The 21998-nt window shown below is 34.0% G+C and overlaps 2 protein-coding genes across 2 annotated transcripts in view; one reads left to right on the top strand and one right to left on the bottom strand.

Moving 5' to 3' along the window:
* Positions 1–1942, top strand: part of MTMR2 (myotubularin related protein 2) — a 125411-nt gene extending 123469 nt beyond the window's left edge. Inside the window, exon 14 of the mRNA XM_008583413.1 lies at positions 541–1942. Within this exon, the coding sequence (XP_008581635.1) occupies positions 541–702 (162 nt within the window). The 3' untranslated portion in view covers positions 703–1942. The remainder of the gene's footprint in view (positions 1–540) is intronic.
* Positions 1943–4697: 2755 nt separating this feature from the next.
* Positions 4698–21998, bottom strand: part of CEP57 (centrosomal protein 57kDa) — a 39629-nt gene continuing 22328 nt past the window's right edge. Inside the window, exons 3-11 of the mRNA XM_008583355.1 lie at positions 17436–17615; positions 16991–17112; positions 15213–15329; positions 14523–14600; positions 11792–11899; positions 11184–11261; positions 7889–8130; positions 7146–7290; positions 4698–5420 (exon numbers count right to left, since the gene is read on the bottom strand). Coding sequence (XP_008581577.1) covers positions 5187–5420; positions 7146–7290; positions 7889–8130; positions 11184–11261; positions 11792–11899; positions 14523–14600; positions 15213–15329; positions 16991–17112; positions 17436–17615 — 1304 coding nt within the window. The 3' untranslated portion in view covers positions 4698–5186. The remainder of the gene's footprint in view (positions 5421–7145; positions 7291–7888; positions 8131–11183; positions 11262–11791; positions 11900–14522; positions 14601–15212; positions 15330–16990; positions 17113–17435; positions 17616–21998) is intronic.

Below are 21998 nucleotides of genomic sequence, written 5' to 3'. Positions count from 1 at the left end.
GAAAAAGCACTACACTGGGGTAATCAGTATACTTGGTTCTTATCCTGACTTTGCTTGTAAAACTTCAGACAAATCACTTCTTCGTTTTGTCTCTTCTTCCCTCTGTCTGGGTAACTTCTAGGGGTTTTGTTCTAATAAGCTGAAGAAAATAGCTTGAGGAAGGTTAAACGCCTAACAAAATTGTGGGCCACTGTGAATATGTTATAGAGTATCTGCTACTGACAACTGTTCATGACTGAAACTGATACTAAATGGTAGAGAATCTTTTGAGTACTGGCTTTTGTCTTCATTATTTGTTGTATTGGGAAAAGTACAAGTTTTAGGAGCATGTCCACAGCAGTTATTCCCTGGAAATACTTGCAGGCACTGGGAAAGCCAGTGGTTTCAGTAGTCCTTGGGTTTGATTTCCATTGATGGGTTGGAAAGGTGGGATGTGCCCCAACAGTTAAGAAATCATATATTGTAATATTTAGGAAAAGATCTGATCTTGGGTTTGGTTAGGATTGCCTAACTGAATAATTTTATGTTTTGCTCTTGTAGGAACCTATTCACAACAGATATAAAGAACTTCTTGCTAAACGAGCAGAGCTTCAGAAAAAAGTAGAGGAACTACAGAGAGAGATTACCAACCGATCAACCTCATCCTCAGAGAGAGCCAGCTCTCCTGCACAGTGTGTCACTCCTGTCCAAACTGTTGTATGAAAGGACTATTAGATTGGGGGCATCATTGCTATGAACTCTTGACTACAGTGGCACCTTTATAAGTAGCAAGTCTTCCGAAGTTAGAACCCATCTATGAGAGAAAGATCAGGCGCTTTATTTATTTTAAATCTCTCTGGAGTGAGTTTAGAACTGTAGCAGTGCAGGTGACTTAAGTGAAATAACTCCGTATGTAATCCCATGACTATGACACTAATCATAAGTCACCCAAAGAATATTAAAATACTTCAGTACTGGATCCATGGTGGGAATAAGTTTCTAATATTAAAAGAAAAATGCTGTCTTATAAATTGTGGCATCTGGTAAAATCAAAACACAAACCACTTTAGAAATAAACCTCCTGATGGGAGAGAGCTCATTGCTCAGAGGAGCATCAGTTTTCAAGCCAAATGCTGAAATTCTGTGGTATCATATATGTATATTGGGCCTTGATGTCATCACAGATCAAAATCATTTGATATCCCTTTCTCCATTATAGGATTTTCTTTTTTGTAGTAACTGATTTACCTTCATTACCTTTCCACCTTCACATTCTTTGTATAGTGAAAGGCAAAGTCTTGAGGATATTATGGTGTAGTAGTAGTTGACCATTATTGCTATCATTATTTATATACTTATTTAATTTGTTTTAGCTATTTCAAAATGCCTTATAGTTATGCTTGGGGAAGGATGAAGGGGAGAAAGAGGTAGACATGCAGGAGTTCAAAGAATCCCATACATTTCACATTAGCTTCCATTTGTCTAGTTACCTGAAACATTATGGAAGATATTTTAAAAACTCAGCTCACGTAATTTTTTTTTTTTTTTGTCTGAACATACTGAAGCTAATGGGCAAGTTTTTAGGCAATATTTTAAAAATCTTACTAGGGTTGGCTTTTTTTCTGAAGTCTATATAATTAGCTTATGGTGAGAAGTATTATGCTCAAATTTTACAAGAAATATTTTACTACCTTTTTCCTTTGCAAATTCTATAATTCTATTTAATGAGTAAATTTACCAAAGAACATGTTGCATGTTACTATGTATCACAATCTCACTGCCAGTAAAAGAAATGTTGCTTCACTGTTTCACCTGCTACAAGTAAGATTTTGGTGCTGGTATAAACATTTGATTTCCTGATGTGTATTTTACTCTATATAAGAGCCATATGTAATGTACTGTAACAGAGGAGCTTCTTGTCCCTTGGTCTTTTAATTAAAAGAAATTTCAACTGACTTTTAAACTTTGTCTTTGTACAGAATTGTTTGGCTTCAGTTTAATTTTTTTGTTTTGTTTTATTTTTGGTTTTTTGCAGAAATGTTATTTGGAAAATTTTTGGAGTACTCACTCTAAACAGAAATGTTCAATTTAAACCCATTTTTCCTCTAACACCCAAATCAAACAATAATCAAAAATACAGTATTTTTTCCACTCACTAATTCACTATAATCTAAACCTTAGCCCTGCTCTTGGTCTTAAAATGCAGAACTATAGTTTCTATTAAGTGCATCCAATATTAGCAAAATTGGTACCAAAATTATTTGGTCACTGTATGAAATCTGTTAGGAAAAATTTTAACAAGGTATTTAAGTGGCCAATCGGTATCAAAGCTAAGTTTTCTACTCCAGTATTTCATAAATCCATTTTCTCCTCTCCATTCTACCATTTTCTCCATTTAAGCCTTTATCATCTTGGTCTGGTACCATATAAAAGAATGTAGATGGCTTGAAGAGATCAAGAATGTAAAGTTTCTAGTCGTAATATGTTCACATCCAATTCATATTCCACCCAAAAGCCAGATATAAGTGCAAATATATCACATCTCTGTTCAAAACCATCTAGTGGGGGGGCTGGCTGGTTAAGCTCAGTTGGTTAGAACTTGGTGTTCATAACAGAGGTCAAGGGCTTGGATCCCTGTACCGACCAGCCACCCAAAAACAACTAAAAAAAAAAAAACTTCCAGTGGCTTCTCTCACCCTCTGCATTGTACATGAGCACTTAAGATAAACCACTGGTATTATGTGTGGAAGGGGAGGAGTACTAGCACTTATGTATATTTATCTACACAAAACTTTTTAATATTTGAGTTGACAGTTTGCATACCTTTCCATGTCTCTCTGAATGTTGGTTGTGCAAGTATACTTTTTCCTTTATGACCAAGGACACAAAATTAGAGACCACTATGATCAGGCTGAAGCTCCTCAGCTTCCTGTGACCTAGTTTCTACCTCTGTTCTCATCAGCATTTATGTACCAGTCCACTCTGCTACTCACAATTCCCCCATGTAAACTGCAGACTCCTGCCTCCCTGCTTTTGTTCATTCTGTCCTGTCAACCTGGAACAACTGTTCGCCCTTGTGACTAATCCCTGTTAGAGTTTAGGCATCATTTCTTCCTCTGGGAAGTTACTCCCGACTCATCACTCCCCATCACTCCCCTCACTGCCACCCCCCCACCTTCCTCTTTGCCTCCATAGCACTGTGTACATGGCCATTACCATTGCATTCACCACAACTGTGTTGAAATGCACAATTCAGATGTCTACCACCAGCCTATAAACACTGCTTTCTTATTAAGCTTAGTATCCATGTTGGCATCTTATGCATAGAAGATACTTACATTTGAATGCACTGCAATAAAACTACTACAACATAAGTGGATGGATGACAACATATTCCTTTACTATAAACTCTCAGATAAGAAAACTGAAGTGCTATTTTGTCGTTTTCAATTCTCACCTGAGAGTATCAAAAGCTGTAGTAGTTATTTTAGTTTGAATCCCAGCTGAGGGATGCGGTGGGATTTAGCATCATTCAATCACTCTTCTAACTAGGACTCAGAGCCACTACAATTCAAATGACAATCATACAATTTAATGACCTGAAATTCAAACAAGGAGAAAACAAAAGCTTAATAGTTGAAATGGTGATTGAGACACAAGAAATATTTACCATGTCAGCAGAGCAGTGATTCTCACCTTCCTGGGGTCTGTGGACTCACTGTTGTGAATTCAATGAAGCTATAAACCTGCTCATCAGAAAATTGAACACACAAGCAAAAGTTTACATACTATTTTCAGGAGATTTACATATACCCCAGAATCTATTTAAGGACCCTAAATTAAGAACTCTAACTGTAGAAAATTAATTCAACAGGAGGCTTCATAAGCCTAGTGCCTAGGTAGCTATAACAATTCATGCTAGCTGTTTAGATATAATCCTAGAACTCCATCTCAATCAGTTCCATGGGAGGAATATCCTTAGTATGTGACTGTTGTGTTCATTAGCACTCAAGAGTATCTTATCATATACTATGAGGTAATTCAATCTTTGTTGGGCTTATTTGCTATGTAAGAATGAGAATGGCAAACAACTACTAAATACTACATATTCTTATTTATAATTAATATGTTGATGTTTCTATTTAGAAATGCATTTTTTGAGAGTTTACAACCAAGAAAGCCTTTATTAACAGGCTGTTGAGGAAAGCTTCAGTGTTTCCTTAAAAAGCTGCTTTATTGACTACAGTGGCAAATTTATAAAAAGTTAACATGTCGATCTACTCAAAATTATGATTTACATTATTGTGACATATGTGTACAGTTCGTATTGCACTCATACTGTACACCAACAAAAGCAAATATTCAAATGTTTCTCTAAGTTTCAAGATTAAAAAAAACCAAGATGCCTTGACTGAATAGCATGATTACAAACAGGTATTATTTTAAAACTGCAAATGTACATGCTTCACATCTCCCCCTCTTTCTACCATTCTTACTTCATTCCCAAATCTCATTTATTTCATTAACAGTTTGTTTACACTTTTAAAAATGCTTTATAAATTTTAGTTAATTGACTTAAAATGATTGCTTGGGTCTTTTAAAAATTTTTAACAATGGATTAAAAAGCAATATAAGTACACTGATCAGTGTTTGAAATGACAAAAAGAAAAAAAAACCCTCTTAAATATACATAAATATTTAAACATAGAAAACCTCCATCAAGATTCAAAACAAAGTATATTTAATGGTTGTGCTGGAAAGGGGAAGTGGGTGATTCGTGCCAGGAAGATTTAAAAATGAGACTTTCCAAGCAAAAACTGCTTATGGGACAGCCTCATATTTTGAAAATTTAAGCCTGATTTTATTTTTTATAGATATATAAAGAACTATTATAAAAAAATCACACCCATAAGTAAAAAATTGTAATTTGTTTACAAAGTACAATATATCAGTACAGCAAATTCATCTCAAAGAAACAGAGTATTTACGGCTTTCTCAGGCTTTAAAACTCCCCCAGTTTCCATCTAAATGGTTTAACATTAGTCATGCTGCACAATGCAAGAAGCCTGTCTAATGAAGCTTGTTCCCCTTAATACCTGCTGTTAATTAAATCCAACATAAGTGAATATGAGACCTGGAAAATAAATTGTCAACATCTGACTGATGAGGTACAAATTAGGTGAATAATATTTATGACCTGGTACGAGTCAGTAGTCCCAACACAAACTATTGTTCTGTAATGAGTTCTGTATGGTTTGCATGTCCTTCAATAACTGAAGATTTTTCCTGCTTTTTTCTCCAGGTCTCAGTCTGGCAAAATCCTTCTTATTTGACGTCCCTGAGATTCCAGAAGAACGGCTGCTGCTGTTTCCTTCTTCATCAGGAATCTTTTTGGTAGCTCTTAATTCCTTCTTCTGCTTCTCTATCTTCTGTTTCTCCAGCTATACCAAATAATCAAGGTAGGGAAAAAGAGAGAATTTAATGAAAACATTCTCTTCTGACAACCAGTACTTTAAAAAATAAAAAATTCTCATACTAACTAAAACTGAAAAAATACATTCTAAGTTGATTTTTTTGAAGTCTTCAAAAATCTATTGCACCAGTCATTTATCATTCAGTGCTTAAAATACGTAACAATATACAAACAAGTAAATAAGAGGAAACATCAGTACTGGTGCTCTATCATAAGGCAGTATCGCCAAAGTGCAGATTTAGAGTGAGTGAGAAGCAAGGGGGGATGGAAAAAGTACTCGTGAAGCAAGCAAAAAATTGGACATAGGGAAATGAAGGATGGGAAGGATTTTAACAGAGAGGAGAAAGGAATTCTAGACACTAGTATGAGCAGGCAAAGAAGCAAGTTCTAGATGGATGAAGAGATGTAGTGGTAATGCACAAATACCGTGAGAAGGATTTTTAATTTTATTCCCGTTTTATTTTTTTTAGAGTAATTTAATTTAAAATAGGGGAGCTTTATTTTAACTACCTAAACTGTTGCTTGCATGTTGGTTTTCTGTTAGAGAGAATAAAGTTAAATCTAATGTACAAGAAACAAATTAGACGGTTACTCTTACAGAAATCATTTGCTTATGCTTTTTTAACATGAACTTTGGAAAAAGTGCTAAAGCCCAGGTTTTGAAGTAGAAAAGACCCAATTTTGCATCCAGCTCAGCCATTTACTTTATCAGTGAGCTATGTCCTCGGGCAAGTTATTTAATTTCACTTGAGAATATATGCATACTTCCCAGAATACTGGCCGTTTCCTCATCTATAAAATGAGAATTCTTAATAGTTACCCACTTCACAAGCTTTTTGTGAAAATTAAATGAGATGACATACTCAAAGTACGTGGCACTGTGTCTATCACATGGCTACTAATCAAATGGCAGCCAAACCTGTTCTGTTCCCAGTCTTCTCCCTTTCAGTCAGTGTACCACCATCCTTCATAATAATTCCTCTCCCTCTGCATTACATCCAGCAGCAAGTAACCCTAATATTTCTACTTCCAAAATCTGTCCACCTCTTTCCAATTCCAATTACTGTCTTGGCCCAATGACTATCACCTCTGATAAGCTGAAGAGCCAGTGGTCTCTCAGCCTCTCTGCCTTGACCCTATATATTCCCCTACCCCCAGCAGTCACAATAATCTCTTAAATACATGAATCACTGTGTTTCTGTCTGGTTGAAAACCCTTGAATGTGACTTCACTGCTGGACTTAGTAGATACTAAATAAATGGTTGGTTTATTTAATATAATTAGTAACATATATATAACTAGAGATTTGTTTTGCATATTTATATCTGACTTATTCCTTTGTTCCAATTGAGAATTTCTAGGTTCTTTTTAAAAGACATACTTGGATATTCAGAACTATTTAAATTCATCATGTAAGTTAGTTTATTCATAAAGATAAGAATATTAAATATATTCAATATTTGAAAGATGTATCTTAGATGAAATCTACTCCTAAGTGTTTAACAGACACTGTCATCTGTCCTAACTCAACAGTAATTCTTAGTAATTAATGAACTCAATAAGTGTCTTCAGTAAAGATATATCTCCTGTAGCTCTTTATCTATGATATTAGTGTCACTATTTAATACACTTAAAAGTGTTTGGTTTTGTTCTTTTAATCAGCAGAAACTCAAGTGAAGGAAAACTGAGTTACCTGGGCTTGGTATTTTCGAACTTTAGTTATTTGGTTGGCCTTTGCTTCCATCCTTCCCACTAATGCCTCCAGTTCACACTCTAAGTTCTCTTTCAGTTCAACAGTTGGTGACTCCTGGATAAGTTTTGCAAGCTGCTGGTGATCACTATATACAAAGCAAAAGTAGGAATTGGTTATGTTTCCTACGTTTCATAGGTAGGTCCATTATATATCACTCACCATGGGGTCAATACCCTGTGCATTTTTTTTAAAATGACTCAATTTCTTGAATAGAGCAACAAATTTTTGAATTATCAGTGATAGTTAAAAGTTCGAGAGAGCACTGTAGGCAAATGCAAAAGAGTTCTTAATTTCAAAGAGTTATTTCTTTATATATCTATTTCCCCCACAAGAGTATTACATACCTAGAAAACAACAAAAAAGGATCTTGTTCTTCAAACACTCATAGGCTATCCTGTCAGTTAAGTATAGCTAAAATTAGTGTATATCAAGCTCTCAAACAAGGAAATAAAACTTAGATGTAAACCTTGGTCTTCAAAACATTTAACAGCATTAGGAAAGGGAAAGATTTTACACAGAATAATTATATGTGTTAAAGTCCCAGTAAGCTGGTTGGTGCAAGACCTGTGTTCAACAATATTTGCCGAACAAACAAAAGTAGGATTATTAAAGCCACCAAGAAGTTAAAAAACATTGAGGTTTTAGGGCTAAATGTAATTAAAAGAACAAAAACTATAACTCACAAGCTCATTTGCCCAAATTCATCCTGTAAAGTCTGTAAGACTTCTGACAACTCTTCATTAATGCTACTTGAGGAGGGAGTTGTTGCTGACAGCTTCTTACTTTTATCACCTTGTGAAGACACTTGCTTTGCCAAAGGAACACTGTTGATTACTCGATCATTGCACAAAGCTTTACTGTGTTGCTTCATTAGATGCAAGACATGCTGAACGTTGGCTACCACAGCATGGCTGGGACTGGTGGACTAAAGAAAAATGATAAAACAAATAAGGTAACTGAAGATACATCTTCTACACCTGTTTTCTTTTTATTAACCTGGGTAAAAAGATAACCCCCCCCACCCCCCAAGCCTATGATATAAATCTCCTAGTCTACATACAGTACAATAGTTACTAAGTCCCATAGACTCAACCTCCAAAATATCTCCAATCCATCCTGTATTCTACACCCTAGTCTTTGTACACCCATTACATCCCAATTGTTCTTCCTACTCCTAGTCTCTTCTGTCTATAACTACATAGTGCTATCAGCTGTCCTGAAATATTATTCTGATCATCTCCAAAGTACTGTCTGTCTGTATGCTAATGAACTGACTGATGGCTGACAGCTACTAGGTAGCTTCAGGATGATGGCTGGTTACAGGAAAGACAGGACTTTCAGTCCTATCCCCCAGCCTCAGGAGTGGGGAGTTTGTGGGAGGAAGAACTGGAGTTAAGTTGATCACCAATGGCCAGTGATTTAATCAATCATGCCTATGTAATTGTAATGAAGCTTCCATAAAAATCCAAGGTGCCAGGGTTCAGAGACCTTCCAGACAGGTGAACACGTGGAGGTTCCTGGAGGGTGGTGCATCCAGGGAGGGCATGGAAGTTCCACGACCCTTTCTTCCTACCTAGCCCTATTCATCTTTTCATCTGTACTCTTTGTAATATTTTTTATAATAAACTGATCAGCATAAGTGTTTCCCTGAATTCTGTGAACTGCTTAGCAAATTAATCGAACCCAAGGAGGGGACTGTAGGAACCTCCAATTTATAGCCAGTTGGTCAGAAGAGGTAAAAACAACCTGTGGCTTGCCACAGGCATCCAATGTGGGGAGGGGGAATCTTGGGGACTGAGCTCTCATCTCAATCTGTGGGATCTGTGTTGGAACTCAATTGGAGGGCACCCAGCGGGGTGTCCACTGCAGAACTGCTTGCTTGGTAGTGGAGAGAAATAGCCACACATTTGGTCACATACGTGTGTCTTCTGTGCTGACGACTGTTACTCAGAAAGAGTATAGGAAAGACAGTGTTTTTCCCGCTCACTCAATTGGTCTATTACAAAGTGTAATTAACAATAAAAGCCGGTCCTTCAGGATAGACTGAGAAACATTTAGCTAGGTGACTGCACATTCTCAGCTATTTAAATAATACTTCATAAAGAGTATAATTAACTTCAAATGGAGAGCTCACGTTGAAAAGCAGCCTTGTCTCTGAATCTGTCCTGTTCAAACTTTATTATTAATGACTGCAAAAACTACCAAAGATAGGCAATCAAATGTTGGGGTAACGGAAGAATGAACTAGGGCCTAACGTGGGATAGGGTGAATCTATTCCTATAGAGCTTTATTTGATTAAATATTTTGTATAAAAAATCAACTACGCAAGTATAAGACCTATAGAGTCTGATGCAAAGATTTTGGAAAAGACCTGTTACTTCTTGAAAATAGAATCTGTGTGAAAGGGATGATGTGCTTTATCCATAAAAATGTGATGCTAGGCTGAATTAACAGACATGACAAAGAACCTATTCTGTGCTAGTCACATCATGTTTACATATTCAATTTAGGAAGGAAGGGAGTGATGAGGTGGTTAAAAAAAACCCTCAAAAACCACATCTATGAATAGCTGAAGAAAAAGGAGGTATTTATTTATAACCTAACAATAAGGAGGTGAAAAGAAAAAGTTATCTTCAAAATTTTTTAAATTTCCTATAGTCAAGGGTTCATTTGTTCTGTGACTCACAGAGAGCAGAATAAAGGTCAATGAGTAGAATTCAACTCACTTTAAGGAAGAACTTTCAAATAAAAATGACTATGGTTAGAGTGTGGTGCTAATATCACCAAGGTCTGGGGTCTGATCCTTATTCTGGCCAGCCACCAAAAAAAGAAAAAAAAAGGATGATGTCTACAAATGTGATGGGTGTATAAGGTGTCATAAGGTCTCATCAGTAGAAATATTCAAACACAAAGTAGATAACCACTGGTCTTGACGTTTACAGAATGAAAACACTAAGTGGGTCCCAAATTTAACTGAATATCAGACTGGAACTAGGGAATAGATTAAAAATAATTTTTGGGCCCCACACCCAGAGAATTCTGATTCAATAGAGTTGTAGTGGGGCTTTATAATCAGCTTTTCCAAAATACATGCTCAGAGACTCTGATGCAGCTAGCCAGCTCGTGAGAAACTCAAAGATTCCATGGTGAAGCAAAAGAAAAAGCTCGGTAGGAGTAAAAGATAAAGGAAGTAACAGATCAAAAGATGGCCTGCAATCCAATAACAGATTAAGTTTATGGCAAAAGAAAGCAATGGAATAACTTTTGTAGATGATTTGTGCTCCACACATCTACAAAGTACAAGCAGAAAAGCTACAAAATAGTTCATTCCCCAAGCTTTCGCTGAGGGCTTACTGTGGTTTACAAAATAAGTACATAAATAAATATAAATTAATAAATTAAAAATTTTAAAAACATTTACTTCCCAAGTCACTAAAATTTATAATCTAGTTAGGTATTCAAGGCATCTAGATTTGAAATGACCATCAATACAAACGGTTCATGAAATAGTATAAACACACTGTTGAGCACTTCTTTTTTATAGTGAAGTGCTAAAGGAACATAAGATTCAAGTCTGTGTAGGACTGTTTCTTGGAGAATTAGTCCCAGAAATAATCTAGATGTGAGGACAAATAGGATGTGATATCTATTTATTTAAAAATCTATCTCTATCTAAATGCAAATCAATAGGGTTGAAATTAAAAATCCAATCCCACTAATACACTATTTCATATTTCCCTGACCTCTATCTACAATAACACCTTCTTCAAACAAGGGTCTCTACTTTTATCACTTCCCTTCCATATGTAATTTATCTGCTTTAAGGTGTCCTCATCTCATTTCATTCTTACACTATGATCCACACTGGTAAACGGCACAGAAAAATGTTTCCACCATTTATAAGCATATAGGCAGATGCATGGATTTAATTCAAAGATATTAAGTGGTACAAAAAAATCTAGAGTTCAACCAACTCACCTTTCCAGCTACAAATGGCATGTCACCCAAACATAATCTATAATGTGGCTGTGCACCAAAACAGTTCCTAGGACCTTTCTGAATGGATAGAAAAGAAAAACAATTTTATTTTACTCACATGATGATAAAAGCTGACTAAACATGACTAACCTGAAACTTCAGCTTACTACTGGGCTACCACTTGCCTTGTCTACATTAGCATTATGGTCTGGAGTGGGCTCCTAATACTTATCAACATGTATCTTAGGCCTAGGAAAGACTAGGGCGGGGGAAAGCACCCGACAAAGCAGCAGTTATATTCTCAGTAGAGAAACAGTATACAAACACATAAAACGTTTTAAGAGCAAGAGGTAATTAATGCAATACTGAATAATAGTATTGATATTTGTACAGTGTTCTGTAGTTCCAAAATGCTTTCATATACATTATCTCATTATCAGGGTAAAAATTTTATAGTAGATATTACTTGTCCCCACCTTCCAAATGAAGAAACTGAAAATAAAAGAGATTTACTTTTCCTAGGTCACAGCACCATATGGTTTATGAGTGTTTGCACATAAATTACACCAAGTAATCAGCTTTTTGCCTGATTGGTTCGGTTTTCATACCTTTTCTGGTGGTTTTGACTTTTTTTTTTTAATTCTTCTTGCACTGGGAACACGTGGAGTTGCTTTATTTTCAAAGATAAGTCTATTTGTTTCTAGACCGGTTTGCAACTAGGAAAAATATAAGCCTAAAGTTAACATTGTAGAAATAAAAGGTATGATTCAAATTTGGGATTTGTTATGTAAAAGTCTATAAAAACCAATGGTAGTATCTGACTGAAAAAATACATCACAGCTGCTTAACTATATCTTGAACCAATCTGTCAACATTCATCAAATATTTTAAATTAGTACCAGTCCCGTTTTAGTTTGAACTGCTGTGTTATAATTTGTCTTTTCTTCAGCCTGGAACACTTTAGTTCCACTGTTTCTAGTTGCTCCACAAAGTCTATCTAATAAGTTAAATGCAATGTATGTAACTCCATACTGATAGTTCAATATTTCCTCTTTTCAAAAATGGCAACCACAACAGTGCCGGACACAAGCAGCTAGAAAGCAAAATACATTTTTTCTTCTTTTAAAAACTCACAGAAATTGGAAATTTATGTCCAAAAGAACTGAAAGGTATTTCAGCAAATGTTATAAAGCCCTTTCTTTATAAGCTTAGTAAGTACATTATTTAACAATAATATCCTATCTTTGTGGTAGAAATTCCACAAGCAATTACTAAGGATTTCACAAAAAGGACTGCTGCTTTCCCTAAAACAACTTTTAACTTACCTAAAAAAAAAAAAAAAAAAAAAAACATAAAACAAACAACTCACCTAGAGGTTGTTTCAAACCTACCTATCAAAATTGTCTGGAGTTTATGAGAACAATTCAGATTGCCAAGCTCCTCTCCAGACCTCATGATTTTGAATCTCCCAGGTTGGAGAAATTTATATTTTAAAAGCATTTCTAAAGTAACCCAGATAATTATGATGGACCTGTAAGAAACACTCAGAACCAATGGATTAAGTGGGAAAAGAAAAAAAAATACTGAGATCGTTACTAATACTTCCCACAATGACTGCACTCTTTGGGGACAGAATCTATTTAGTGACAAGGGAATACAGGGATCTCTACTCTATACACGCTCACATACCTACCCATCCTTTATACATAGTAAAGTGACAAGATATAATTCAATGAACAAGAAATAACTAACCTGGAAGATTTATGATGTCAATGAGTATAAACAGTATACAAGAGAACAATTTTTTCAGTATTTTAACTTCCAGCTTGTTTAGTTATTTCCAGCAGGTGTCTTCTATTTGTGAGCCAATTTTAACATTTTAAACATTAACATTAAAGTGCTTGCTTTTTTAAAAATCTTTTATCTCATTTGATCTCCCCATTACTAAGACAATATAAAATGAAGACCACTTTATCAATAGTAAAAGCCAGGCTCTGAGTGGTTAAATAACTTGCCCAAGGGTACACAAATTAGAGTTAGCTAGACTTTGAACCATATATCCCTGGGAGTTGTTCCACTACAATAATGTTCACCATCAGAACTCAAAACAACTGATGTGGTCCATACTTGCTGCCTGCTAAATGAAATGAAAAGCAAATATACCATAAATTGATTTTAAAAATATATAAAGTGATGAACTTGTTAAATTGTGTATTTCATACACAAACACCACAATGTATATAATGCACAACCCAGTTTGTACATTACAAGTGAGGAAATGGAGAAACAGTAAAGCAGCCAGCCCTAAAGTGGAAACTGGCAGAGAAAATTTGTTGGTTGTCAAAAATAAAGCCATGTGGCTATATAACTCAGAAAGCACACTGAGGGCAAACAATATAAATCTATAAATTGATCAAGAAGCATATACCTGATAAAAAAAATAGATCAGGTTTAATAGAAAGAGAATACATTAAGTCAATGAATTCAGAGAAGCTAGACAAGATAACAAAAATGAGAAAACGGAATGTTTATATTCCTGTGATTACATATATGAGGTAAGCCCAGGACACTGTAGGCATCTGGCCACAGACTGAACCTGCTTCTTCTGTTAATGTAAGAAAAGATACACACACATGTCATAAAACCTAAGGACCTCGGAATGGGAAGGGGAATATCTGGGAGATATTTGAGCGAATAGCTCATATGGAAAGAGTCTTCAATTAAAAACACAAAATTTTATTTTATTGAGCTTACAGGTGGACTTACTTCAGCAGTCTAGCTGTATCTTCTAGAAATGCAGTTCTGGTTGGTATATATAAACTGACTGTTTTTATGAACCCACACTGCCTCACCTATTCTATCTGGTGGGCCACTGCATGAGATAAAATACAAAACTAGGACAGAGTATAGCTCATTCCTCCTGATGTAGTAACTTCTGTGAACTGGTTTGGCTCATTAGCTATTGGAGCACCCCATTTCCTCAACTTCCATCCTGATGTTCCACCAAAGAAAAGTAATACCTATAGGTAGGATACTGAATAATGGCTTTCAAACATTACTTATTATGTGTATAATCTGATATTTTTTAGTCTATTATTTTTTTAAATGCTGACTGAGACTCCACAATTTGAAATGTTAGTCTGAAGAAGTGCTCAAATTTTACTGTGTCTGTAAAAATACATGTTCATAATTTTCCCCATTAAGCTCTATCTGAGAATTTATATATTGGACTATTACTCTAAAATATAAATAACCTAAGATGCCCAAATATAATCATTTATTTATATACAAAGAGTGTTAAGAAATATGAGGAGCCCACTTGCTCACATTTCAACTTACCTTGGCTGCCTTAGCTTGCATACGTTTCCTTTCTTCTTCTTCTTCATGGAGTTTTGCTTCCAACTCTTGCATTTTTTTCTAGTGATAAAAATATCAAAAAGGATAATAGTAAAATGTTTTAAGTGTCTATTTGTAAAATTTTAATACAGCAACATAAAAACATGTTGTAAATTTTAACAGTCAATATAAGCTTGTTAGCTTGTACTGAATTCAGGCTTGACAGCATCATGACAATAGCCTTTATGATTAATTATTAGCCATTTATGAGGTAGTTGTGAGGTACTTAGAATTATGGGTAAAATCTATGGCCAAAGAACACAGCTCTGTATGAAGGTAAATAGGCTACATGGAGGCTGAATGTGGAACTTTACTCTCAGGAGTATTAAATGCCTCCATGCAAAAAATTTAAAACTAAAATTAGTTCAGAGAACAACTTAAACTATGTGACGCAAGCCTTGAGGATACTCAAAATCTATTATTCAACATTTTCAAAAAGCTCTCCTGCATGTCCACTGAGATTGTAAAATGTGAATTCTCCCCAAATTTACATTTTTTCTTTTTAAAACTCCTATATATTTATTTGCTATAAATCACCTTTATTGCTATAAACACTTGGTGATATAAAATAATTAATTTTTTAAGAAAACACCTGACATTATGCACTAATGAGTAAAAAATACATTCACTGACTTCTGCAAGTGCCTGCATTGTGGTAAGCTTGTTATACTCCTGTTCAAGAAGATCCAGTTTTTCAAGTTGGCTCTGAACATGTGTGTGGTCATGTTGTCGTTCTCTTTCTAAGGAAACCTAAGAAACAATATTAAATATATCATGATAATTTAACAATCAAAAACTGAAAAACTAAAACTGAGTGCATCCTAGAATACACTGTATACTATTTGGCCTTTCATACTTAGATATGCAGAGGAGTCCTAGGAAAACATTAAGATGAAACCGCAAGAGCATCAGTAAATGATTGATTTAAGTGGCATACTGTTCTTACTATATACTATACATAACACATGGTTTTATATAGTGAGACCATCTATAAGCCCTGGGATAACAGCAATTTATTGGACATATAAACTACACACTCACACAAATACTTTCAATTAATCTGGTCCTTACTATTTGCAAGTTTGAAAGTAAGAAAGTAAAATCTCTAGATGCAAAAAAAAAGAAAGGAACTCAAAAGCAAATGAAGGGATGCTAAAGTCAAATATCCAATAAGGCAGTACCAAAGCCTTTTATACAAGATGTGAAGGAACACTATATAAAACCTCAGGCAATGTATAATCCACAAAGATGCAAGCATACCAAGCCAATATGTTAACATAAATCTGTACCAGAATCAGTGAAACCCAATCAAGCCTCAGCAAAGGCAAATCCATGGCTGCCCACACAATTTAGGAAGTGTGGAATTTCCAAGATAAATAACTCTAAAGAATATAAGTTCACTACACAAAAAGAAGTTCCAATAAAGAAACAAAACATCGTGAGAGAACTAGTAGATGAAACAAATGACAGGATTGACACTTTGAAAACATCAAATAATTTTTTAAAAACACTGTTTCGTGTTCAAAGAGATAAAAGGAAGAAATAAAAACCATAGAGTGATATAGTATATTAAAATAACAAAAATAAGTGGATGGAAAAAGACCCAACTGGAAGCAAAAAAAAATGGTCACAAATAAACTCAATGGCATAGTGTAGAGACCTATAATATATTTGAAAATTAATTACTTGGACATCCTCTCAAATATTGTCACATGATTATTCAAATATTTCTTTTAAGTCTAATCTCTCCAACGAACACTGAAATCTGACTGATGGTAGAAAGTATAGATAGTATTTCTCTTAAACTACAAATTACCTAGCATAATGTTAAGGATACAAACATTTAAACTTTGCATAATAAAGTTAAGATATTCAGAAACTGTGGTTTCATGATAAATTTGAATTCTAGATTCATAACAGAAAAAGGAATGCTTTAAAAAATATACTTGAGACTGATTTTGCAGATGTCCTCTCACAAATGTGCAGGTTACTTAAATACAAGACCTCTGGTGTAACAAAGCAGAAAAATACTTTGTTAAAATAACAATTGTAAAGAGCTTTATGAAGTATAAAGAACCTTGAAATATGCTATCTCAGGTCTTTAAATAAATTTAAGATGTTCGGAGGTATATGATTATTTACACTTTTTATGATGTAAACTCAAAGACGTTAACATGACTTTAAAGTACTCCACAACTATGTGTATAGTATTTTTCCAATTTAATTACAACTCTACCAAAAATAATAGCAGAAAAGGGCAATCAAACATACAGATACCATAACTGATCCCAAGAAATTTCAGTCTTGGGCTATTATAACAGCACCACTAGTCCTCATTGAGAATAAAGGTCTTTATTTCAATTAATTTTCTCCTTAATTGTTCTTGAGGACCAATCTATGAGGTATCATACCTGTTTCTCCAAGACAGATGTCCTCTCCATTTCTGCATGCTTTATCATATTTCGCATATATTCCAATTGTTTTTCTAAAAGATTACATTTATTTTCTGCAGCTAACAACTGAGAAGTCAGTTCTAAAAAGAATATATAAGAAAAGCAGAAATCAGCTGATCCATAGAATAGTTTTAACAAGCTGTTAACAGGAATCGAATCTACCGTATATACAATATACTTTTCAGTAACTCAAAAGACTTTTCAGATTACCTAAATCAGTCTCTATTTGCTAGTCGAATCTGCTTTGCATTCAGTAAGCTCCTCAAAAAGCATCCAAGTATAATGTAATTTTGTAATGCCCAAAGATACTGACCAATAGAAAATACTAATGTGGAATTGCTTTTAGAATAATTTTACAATACATATCTTGATAGAATTTAATTTCCATCATAATTAAACAAACCTTGATTGTGCTTTGATTCCTCATTCTTTGAATTCTCCCTTTCTTGTATCTGTTCATCCAGTACTTTTTTATATTCAATTGTTTCTCTAGACAAGGTTTTCACACTTTCTTCTGCCTGAATCCTTTCAAGTTCCAAGCGTCGAATCTTATCTTGAAGATTCTTCAGAGCAGAAAATATGGCTGCCAAATACAAACATGACTACTATAACATACATAGAGAAAGCACACCAAAAAAAAAATAAAGTTATCTAAAAAAAATAAAATAAAATTGATGGGTGGGTCCAGTGGAGGATCACTCTTTGGGAACAAAATGTTATTTTCTCATATTTGTTTTTTAAAAAATCCATTTAAAGACATTCTTTTGAATCTCAGAAATGCTCTAGTTACTCAGGTAAAAAACCCATTACTATAGTTAACATTTTAAAGATTTTATAAAATAGTTAAAAAAAAAACCCCAAACACTTAGTCATACAAAATGTACATAATTGTTCCAAAATACATTAACTGTCTTAATATTTTTGTTTTATTAACCGGATCACATGTAGAATCCAATTGTATGGTTAAAAACAGTCAAGCACAAAAAGAACATATTTTTAATCTTCATCTTTTCATTATTTAGGAAAAAACCTAAGCACTCTGAACTCCCACCAAAAGGTTCTGATTATGAAAGTAATACACATTCACTGTAGAAAATGTAGAAGACACAGAAAAATACAATGAGGAGAAGAATAACCAGTAATCCTACTGCCCAGAGATAACGACTGTCATTTCTGATTCTTTCAACTTTTTTCTGTCTGTGTAAAATAAATTGAGACCAAAATATATCTAAGTTTTTTCACTTTAGCACTGTTAAACAGTGGGCACTGCCTCATGTAATCAGACATTTCTTTATGATCTTAAAAGACAATTTCTTTATGATCAATAATTTAAAAATGAAGTTACTGGGTCAAAGAGTATTCATATTTTAAAGGCTTCTGAAACAGTACCTTCAAAAGGTATTGCATCAGTTTATACGTTCATCAGAAGTATATATCTTTGTCAACACAGACTATTACTAATTCAAAAGCTTTGCCATTCTGGTAAGAAAAACATGCTACTTATGGTTATCATTTCTATTAAAGCTTAAATATTTTTGTATACATTATTGGCCAATTGTCTCTTTTCCCTAAATTTCTTCTTTCTGTTTTTCTATGGGAAAAAAGTTTCCCTTCCTGCATTTCATTATCTACCTTTAATTCTAGTTTTGGTGTTCTTAGTTTTGATTTTTCATACAGTTATATGTAACATTCTATCCCATAAGGTTTTCATTGTTTATATACTTAGAAAGTTCTTTATATTTCCTTTTACTACACTTATAGTTTCATGTTTTTACGTATAATTCTTTAAATCAGATAAAAAGTATTTTTGTACTGAAGGAACAACTTTAAATGCCAAATTTATCGTAACTAACTAGACACATATACCTACATATAGATATAATTATTACTTACACAGACATCCCCAACACAGTTTCAGAACTCTTTTATTCTTGTTTTACTAACAGTAGGCCAGTAAGTTCTAATTATTAGAACTTTATACTTTTATTGTTTAGACACTCAAATATTTGCTGGATAAAACTTTATAAACATCAATACTGCCAGTCTCCCATATTATATAAATCTTTAAATCATTTCAAAACTATTCTTACCAATTATTCAGAATCATTTCATCTAAACAATGATTTAAACAAAATTTTATGTAAACTACACAATAGGCAGGGAGAACTGTCTCTTTAATAGAGTTCTCTCACTCAAAGCAAGACACACCTTTCCACTTATTAATGTAATTCACTCATTCACCAAATTTTTTCAGTGCCTAGAATGTGACATGCCCCAAACGGGAGAATGATACATTTTACAATACAGCCAGCTTGTCTCTTGCTGGGTGAGATGCAATGAAACTACAATCTAGCTAGAAAGAACACACATGAAACACAAATACACACATGCTGAAAAAAATCAACTGAAAGACTGAGAACTGATAGGAAAGGAGCCTAGATACAAGGTGATATGGGTTAAATGTTGGTCCCCTCCAAAGCTCATGTGGAAGACTGATCCCCAATGTGGCACATGTTGAAGGGTGGAGCCTTTAGGAGGTGATTGGATTGTGAGGGCCTGGCCCTCGTGAATGCATTAATCCATTAATCTGTTTAATGTGTTAATGGATTAACGGGTTATCCCCGTAGGTGTGGAGTGGTGACTTACAAGGAGAGCACAAGAAAACGTTCTTGCCATCCTTGCCATGTGATACCCTGCATCACCTAAGGACTCTGCTAAGCGCCCCCACCAAAAAGAAGGCCCTCACCAGAGGCACCCCATGGACCTTGGACTTCCCAGCCCCCAAAACTGTAAGAAATAAATTGTTTCTTTGTAAATTATCCAGTTTTAAGTATTTTGTTATCAGGAATAGAAAATGGTCTAATACACAAGGGTACTTCAAAAAGTTCACAGAAAGACTTGCATTATCTTCTATTTTTCCCACAAACTTTTTGAAGGACCTTGTATAAGATTAACATTAAAAGGAAAAATTATCTTACATACATGCAATAATTAGATAAAAGAGAGAAAATTAACAGATGTTCTTTAATACTGAGCTTTTTAACCTCTTTTGGACAACTGGGGCATATTTAATAAAATAGGAGTCTGTAATACCAAACATTTCTTGCATTCCTTCATTAAATTATACCTAATAGTACATAATTTTGCTAGTATTTTTACTTCTATATTTATTACTGAAATTGGCTGGAACACATCATTTTTTGTTTTATGTCAGCAACTGTGGTACCAGAGGGATATGCTAGATTAACAAAAAGACTCAGGGCGGGGGGGGGTTCCTTTTCTGTATTCTGGAATGGCTTATATATGTTGAGGATAACTTGTTTTGCAAACATTTTTCAAAAATTTATTACCTAAAACTACTTGGGGTTAGAGCCTTACTGAGGATTTGACAACTTAAAAAAAACTATTTTCTAATCGTTTTTTTCCTTTTCTATATTAAAATTTTTTAAAAGTTATTCTAATTTATTAAGAGAGAACTGAACATATAATAGTTACTATACTAATCTACTACAGAAGGGTACTTCAAAAAGTTAATGGAAAGATTCATATTATCTTTTAATTCTATTTTCCCATGGATTTTTTGAAGTACCCTCATATTCTCACTTCTAATTTTGTGAAGAATCTTTCATAGAAATTCCTTAGAATCTTCAGCATTTTTAGTTCAAGGAAACAAAAACAAAAACAAAAACAAAACACAAGGTGGAATATTAGTTCTCTCTCCCACTTTCTTTACTCCCCTTCGGTATTTTAATAAACTTGAGTTTATTCTTAATTACTTTTATTCTTTTTTTGTTCAATAATTAAAATATTTAAGATTGCATTAATTTCCTTCCAAGTACTACAGTCCATAAGTTTAAATGTGTAATGTTTCACTGTTTTCTTTTACAAAAAATAACTGAACAAATAAATGCACATAAAGGAGAATTTAGAAAAAAAATTAACAAAAAAGAAAAAAATTCCACCCATAATCCCACCATTTTAAAACTTTTGTACCTTTGCCCAAAAAGCTGAAGTCTGAATTGGTTCAACTTAAAACTCAAAAACTGTTAGTAGCCATGTTTCCTGCTATATGGGAAAAGCTAGTCTGTAGCTGGAGAATGAAGGTAGGAAGAGCAGGAAAAAAGAGATGAAGAGAAAGTACTGGCCACATTTGAGTCCATGGTTCCTCATGTTCTTAAAGTCTTCCTGTTTTTAGTTGTTCAATTCTCCCTTGTATGTTTGTAAACCAAAAAGATTCCTCTTTACCAAAGTGGGTACAGTCTGGGAGTTTCTATCATTTATAACTAAGTTATTTTTAACTGCACTTTGTTTTCTAAATCCTTGTTAAAAATCTAGTATCAGAAAAATGACTTTATCCTGCTAGTGACTACCTATACAGTTGACCTTGGACACAGGTTTGAACCGTGCAAGTTCACTTATACACAGATTTCTTTCAATAAGTACAGTACTACAAATGTATTTTCTCTTATGATTTTCTTAACATTTTCTTTTCTGTAGCTTACTATATTGTAACAATACAGTATACAAGGGCTCTTCAAAAGTACCCTCATGATACATATAACATATAAAGTATGTGTCAATTGACTGCTTATATTACCAGTAAGACTTCCAGCCAACAATAGGCTATTAGTAATTAAGTTTTTCAGGAGTAAAAAGTTATACATGAATTTTCAACTGTGTGGGTTGGCACCCATAATCCCCATGTTGTTTATCTGTGTATTTAAAAATACATAAACACATACACATGCACACACACATGCTCTTGAACACATTTTTTCTATGTCAACAGTGAAATTTTATGTAAAAGAAAGGTAATTTAAGAAATATGGCAAACTTTTACTTCATCCCCTTAGTTTCTTTAGGGATTTTTGGATCCAGGTGATTATTTACATCTCATATCTACATTTTAAGAGTTATATTTGACATACACTTTCAGTTTTATATTTAGTTCTTTCTTGTAAACATG

The sequence above is a fragment of the Galeopterus variegatus genome, unplaced genomic scaffold (assembly GCF_000696425.1).
Source record: "Galeopterus variegatus unplaced genomic scaffold, G_variegatus-3.0.2 Scaffold97, whole genome shotgun sequence".
In the NCBI taxonomy this organism is placed as follows: Eukaryota; Metazoa; Chordata; class Mammalia; order Dermoptera; family Cynocephalidae; genus Galeopterus; species Galeopterus variegatus.
This window is presented reverse-complemented; position numbering and strand designations above follow the sequence as displayed.